This window comes from Gobius niger (genome assembly GCF_951799975.1).
Source record: "Gobius niger genome assembly, contig: SCAFFOLD_74, whole genome shotgun sequence".
NCBI classification, from domain to species: Eukaryota; Metazoa; Chordata; class Actinopteri; order Gobiiformes; family Gobiidae; genus Gobius; species Gobius niger.
This window is the reverse complement of record NW_027639323.1, coordinates 51,975-58,101: the sequence shown is the minus strand read 5'-3', so window position 1 is coordinate 58,101 and position 6,127 is coordinate 51,975. Positions and strand designations below refer to the sequence as shown.

At 51.5% G+C, this 6,127-nt stretch overlaps 1 protein-coding gene across 1 annotated transcript in view; it reads right to left on the bottom strand.

Annotated features, from left to right (window-relative positions):
* Positions 1–238: 238 nt before the first annotated feature.
* The window catches only part of xdh (xanthine dehydrogenase), a gene marked incomplete at its 5' end in the record, with an annotated part of 49,344 nt that continues 43,455 nt past the window's right edge, over positions 239–6,127 (bottom strand). The window contains 10 exons of the mRNA XM_079583049.1: positions 239–384; positions 528–695; positions 920–1,108; positions 2,311–2,376; positions 2,801–2,915; positions 3,471–3,523; positions 4,909–5,112; positions 5,550–5,645; positions 5,765–5,846; positions 5,977–6,122. Coding sequence (XP_079439175.1) covers positions 334–384; positions 528–695; positions 920–1,108; positions 2,311–2,376; positions 2,801–2,915; positions 3,471–3,523; positions 4,909–5,112; positions 5,550–5,645; positions 5,765–5,846; positions 5,977–6,122 — 1,170 coding nt within the window. The remainder of the gene's footprint in view (positions 385–527; positions 696–919; positions 1,109–2,310; positions 2,377–2,800; positions 2,916–3,470; positions 3,524–4,908; positions 5,113–5,549; positions 5,646–5,764; positions 5,847–5,976; positions 6,123–6,127) is intronic.

Below are 6,127 nucleotides of genomic sequence, written 5' to 3'. Positions count from 1 at the left end.
CAGTGTGGTCTCAGTGTGGTCTCAGTGTGGTCTCAGTGTGGTCTCTGTGTGGTCCCAGTGTGGTCTCAGTGTGGTCTCAGTGTGGTCTCAGTGTGGTCCCAGTGTGGTCTCAGTGTGGTCTCAGTGTGGTCTCAGTGTGGTCTCAGTGTGGTCTCAGTGTGGTCTCAGTGTGGTCCCAGTGTGGTCTCAGTGTGGTCTCAGTGTGGTCTCAGTGTGGTCTCAGTGTGGTCTCAGTGTGGTCTCAGTGTGGTCCCAGTGTGGTCTCAGTGTGGTCTCAGTGTGGTCTCAGTGTGGTCTCAGTGTGGTCTCAGTGTGGTCTCAGTGTGGTCCGGCTCAGACCAGGACGGCCCAGGGTTTGTAGGTCCCGGGTTCAGCAGCGGGACACTGTGGACACAGTGTTATAATATATATTTATATTATATTGGTATTATATGTTATATGTTATATGTTATATGTAATATGTTAAATGTAATATGTAATATATTACATGTTATATGTTATATGTTATATAACATGTTATATTTTACCATGTTGGTGAAGCGGTCGGCACACGCGACCCGGATCCTCTCCGCCGTGGCCGGACTGTCCAATCGGAACGGGCCGCTAAGCCCCGCCTCCAAGCGCGCCGTAGCGACAGCGTCTTTTATGGCGTAAAACACGGAAGCGGCGAGAAACAGCGGCGGCTCCCCCACGGCCTGGACCACAAACAAACAAACATAATGACCACCTGGACCACCTGGACCACCCGGACCACAAACAAACATAACGACCACCTGGACCACAAACAAACAGATATAACGACCACCTGGACCACAAACAAACAAACATAACGACCACCCGGACCACCTGGGCCACCAACAAACATAATGACCACCTGGACCACAAACAAACATAATGACCACCTGGACCACAGACGTACCTTAGACGAGTACAGCGCCTTGTCGTTGGGCGAGTCGCGCAGCAGCGCCACCTGCAGGTCGGTGGGAATGTCTCCAAACGCCGGGATTTTATAAGCTCCAGGTCCTCGGGTCAAAAGGGCCCCGTCCGGACTGTAGAGCAGCTGCTCCAGCGTGAAGAGGCCCACGCCCTGCATGAAGGCGCCCTCCACCTGGACAGGTAAACAACAACAGGTAAACAACAGGTAAACAACAACAGGCAAACAACAGGTAAACAACAACAGGCAAACAACAGGTAAACAACAACAGGTAAACAACAGGTAAACAACAACAGGCAAACAACAACAGGTAAACAACAACAGGTAAACAACAAGTAAACAACAACAGGTAAACAACAACAGGTAAACAACAAGTAAACAACAACAGGTAAACAACAACAGGTAAACAACAACGCATGAAGACGTCCTCCACCTGGACACGTAAACAACAACAGGTAAACAACAACAGGTAAACAACAACAGGCAAACAACAACAGGTAAACAACAACAGGTAAACAACAAGTAAACAACAACAGGTAAACAACAACAGGTAAACAACAACAACGCATGAAGACGTCCTCCACCTGGACACGTAAACAACAACAGGTAAACAACAACAACAGGTAAACAACAACAGGTAAACAACAACAACGCATGAAGACGCCCTCCACCTGGACACGTAAACAACAACAGGTAAACAACAACAACGCATGAAGGCGCCCTCCACCTGGACACGTAAACAACAACAGGTACACAACAACAACGCATGAAGGCGCCCTCCACCTGGACACGTAAACAACAACAGGTACACAACAACAACGCATGAAGGCGCCCTCCACCTGGACACGTAAACAACAACAGGTAAACAACAACAACGCATGAAGGCGCCCTCCACCTGGACACGTAAACAACAACAACAGGTAAACAACAACAGGTAAACAACAAGTAAACAACAACAACGCATGAAGGCGCCCTCCACCTGGACAGGAAAACAACAACAGGTAAACAACAACAGGTAAACAACAACAGGTAAACAACAACAACGCATGAAGACGCCCTCCACCTGGACACGTAAACAACAACAGGTAAACAACAACAGGTAAACAACAACAACGCATGAAGGCGCCCTCCACCTGGACACGTAAACAACAACAGATAAACAACAACAAATAAACAACAACAACAATAAAGAGTAAACAACACATGAACGCCCCCTCCACCTGTCAACGATTAAACAACAAACAAACGAAAAAACAACAATAAAGGAGTCTCCACCTGTCAATAATAAACAAATAAATAAACAAGTAAACAAGTAAACAAAAACACACAAGGATCTTAGTTTGGTTCATGGCCTAAGGTCAAAGGTCAAAGGTCACCTGTCCGACGTCGAGGGCGGGGTTCAGGCTGTGGCCGACGTCCATGATGATGGTGCTGCTCAGATTCTGCACAAAAACAGAGACAAACAAACTCAGGGAAACTATTTAAACCTCGTTATAATAAAATAATAGATGTAATAATGACCATGTGAGCCTCATGTTATCTTAGCTAATTAAAGAGAATAGATAGATAGCATTATGCTATAATAATGACCATGTGAGCCTCATGTTAGCCTAGCTTATTAAAGAGAATAGATAGATAGCATTATGCTATAATAATGACCATGTGAGCCTCATGTTAGCTTAGCTTATTAAAGAGAATAGATAGATAGCATTATACTATAATAATGACCACGTGAGCCTCGTGTTAGCTTAGCTTATTAAAGAGAATAGATAGTTAGCATTATACTATAATAATGACCACGTGAGCCTCATGTTATCTTAGCTCATTAAAGAGAATAGATAGTTAGCATTATACTATAATAATGACCTTGTGAGCGCCGGTGAGACAGTCCACCTCGACCTCGGAGCAACACACGCCGTAACTGAAATAATTAAACGCTCGACCGGAGTTTGTCTCCCAGTTGTAGCCCAGATCCGGAATCCTGCAAGAACATCATTTAGGAATAGCATGATTAGCATTAGCATGATTAGAATTAGCATGATTAGCATTAGCATGATTAGTATTTGCATGATTAGCATTTGCATGATTAGCATTAGCAGGATTTGCATTTGCATGATTAGCATTAGCATGATTAGCATTAGCAGGACTAGCGTTAGCATGATTAGCGTTAGCAGGATTAGCGTTAGCATGATTAGCGTTAGTATGATTAGCACTAGCATTTTTAGCATTAGCACGCCTAGCATCAGCCTAGCCGCATTAGCATTAAGATTACTGGCATGATCAGCTTTAGCATTAATAGCAATAGTGTGATCAGCCGTAGCATCTTTAGCATTAGCCTGATTACCATTAGCATTATTAGCATTAGTATGATCAGCATTGGCATCATTAGCAGTTGCATTATTAACATTAAAACTATTAAAATGATTAGCATGATTTGCATGACTAGCATGATTAGCATGATTTGCATGACTAGCATGATTAGCATGACTAGCATGATTAGCATGATTAGCATCAGCGCCCGTGTGTTGTGTCTGACTTGTAGAAGCCGTTGGCGCTGAGGTTCACTCTGTCGAAATACGCCGCCTTCACCTGAAACAGAGACAGACCTGGTAATGGACCGAGTCAGCGCCCCCTGTGGGTCAGACAGAGATAGACCTGGTAATGGACCGAGTCAGCGCCCCCTGTGGGTCAAACAGAGATAGACCTGGTAATGGACCGAGTCAGCGCCCCCTGTGGGTCAAACAGAGATAGACCTGGTAATGGACCGAGTCAGCGCCCCCTGTGGGTCAAACAGAGATAGACCTGGTAATGGACCGAGTCAGCGCCCCCTGTGGGTCAAACAGAGATAGACTGAGAACTAAACCACCAAGATGGTTTGTACCCGGGGCCCAGAATCTGGTGCTACTGTGTGAACGAGGGTGAAGGAGTGATGAGTGCGTGACACCGGTCTCTTCCCTACTCTTCAGTGTGCTCGCTCCCAGAGCTCTCCCAGGTGCCCCCCAGGTCCCGGTCCTTACCCAGCTCTCCCAGACGCCCCCGGTCCTTACCCAGCTCTCCCAGACGCCCCCCGGGTCCTGGTCCTGACCCAGCTCTCCCAGACGCCCCCGGGTCCCAGTCCTTACCCAGCTCTCCCAGACGCCCCCCGGGTCCCAGTCCTTACCCAGCTCTCCCAGGTGCCCCCCGGGTCCTGGTCCTTACCCAGCTCTCCCAGGTGCCCCCCGGGTCCTGGTCCTTACCCAGCTCTCCCAGGTGCCCCCGGGTCCCCGTCCTTACCCAGCTCTCCCAGGTGCCCCCGGGTCCCCGTCCTTACCCAGCTCTCCCAGACGCCCCCCGGGTCCCAGTCCTTACCCAGCTCTCCCAGACGCCCCCGGGTCCCAGTCCTTACCCAGCTCTCCCAGACGCCCCCAGGTCCTTACCCAGCTCTCCCAGGTGCCCCCGGGTCCCAGTCCTTACCCAGCTCTCCCAGGTGCCCCCCAGTCCTTACCCAGCTCTCCCAGGTGCCCCCCGGGTCCCGGTCCTTACCCAGCTCTCCCAGACGCCACCCGGGTCCCGGTCCTTACCCAGCTCTCCCAGACGCCCCCCGGGTCCCAGTCCTTACCCAGCTCTCCCAGGTGCCCCCCGGGTCCTGGTCCTTACCCAGCTCTCCCAGGTGCCCCCCGGGTCCTGGTCCTTACCCAGCTCTCACCAGGTGCCCCCTGGGTCCCGGTCCTTACCCAGCTCTCCCAGACGCCCCCGGGTCCCCGTCCTTACCCAGCTCTCCCAGGTGCCCCCGGGTCCCGGTCCTTACCCAGCTCTCCCAGACGCCCCCGGGTCCTGGTCCTTACCCAGCTCTCCCAGGTGCCCCCGGGTCCCGGTCCTTACCCAGCTCTCCCAGACGCCCCCCGGGTCCCGGTCCTTACCCAGCTCTCCCAGGTGCCCCCCGGGTCCCGGTCCTTACCCAGCTCTCCCAGACGCCCCCGGGTCCCCGTCCTTACCCAGCTCTCCCAGGTGCCCCCCGGGTCCTGGTCCTTGTAGGGCTTGAGCCGCTGCCGGAGCTGGTCGCAGGCGTTGATCACGGCGGCCCCGTTGAGGTCGGATGAGACGGAGGCGGCGGTCGGGCTGGTGTTGGCCACAGAGTGAGAGCTCGTCTCACAAACGTGGATCTTTGAGGCGGAGATTCCCAGAGCACGGCTGCAGACCTGCCCACATGAGAACCAAGACCCGGGTCAGAACCAGGTCAGAACCGGGTTATTTATGTGGAAATAAATGTACTGGACCATCTTGTTTAGGGGTTAGTACCTGGACCATCTTGTTTAGGGGTTAGTACCTGGACCATCTGTTTTAGGGGTTAGTACCTGGACCATCTTGGTTTGGGGGTTAGTACCTGGACCATCTGTTTTAGGGGTTAGTACCTGGACCATCTGTTTTAGGGGTTAGTACCTGGACCATCTTGTTTAGGGGTTAGTACCTGGACCATCTTGTTTAGGGGTTAGTACCTGGACCATCTTGTTTAGGGGTTAGTACCTGGACCATCTGTTTTAGGGGTTAGTACCTGGACCATCTTGTTTAGGGGTTAGTACCTGGACCATCTGTTTTAGGGGTTAGTACCTGGACCATCTGTTTTAGGGGTTAGTACCTGGACCATCTTGGTGTGAAGGCCTTGGCCCATCTCTGTTCCTCCATGAGCCAAAAGCACCGAGCCGTCAGTGTAAATGTGGACCAGCGCCCCCGCCTGGACACACAGAGACATGGGTCAGAAACAGGCCGGGTCAGCGTGGATGAAAGCGGGTCAGAGTGGATCAAAGCGGGTCAGAGTGGATCAAAGCGGGTCAAAGTGGATCAGAGTCAGACCTGGTTGAGGAAGACCACACCGAAGGCGATTCCAAACTTCGTAGGAACCACAGCGAGCCCTCTTTTAGTCCAGCGGTTCTTCCTGAAACCAAACCAGAGTTAAGTTCGTGCCCAGACCTGGTTTAGTCCTGGTCTTGTCTTGGTTCAGTCCTGGTCTAGTCTTGGTTTAGTCCTGGTCTAGTCTTGGTTCAGTCCCGGTCTGGGTCTTGTACCTGTTGAAGTCCTTGATCGATTCCCGTCGCTCCTGGATCTTGGCTCGGTCCAAACACTCGGCCCAGCAGCGTCTCAGGGTCACGCCCTCCAGGAGATGGTTAAACGGCGTCCGGTCTCCCTCTGAGTACATGTTCAGCTCCCGGATCTGGA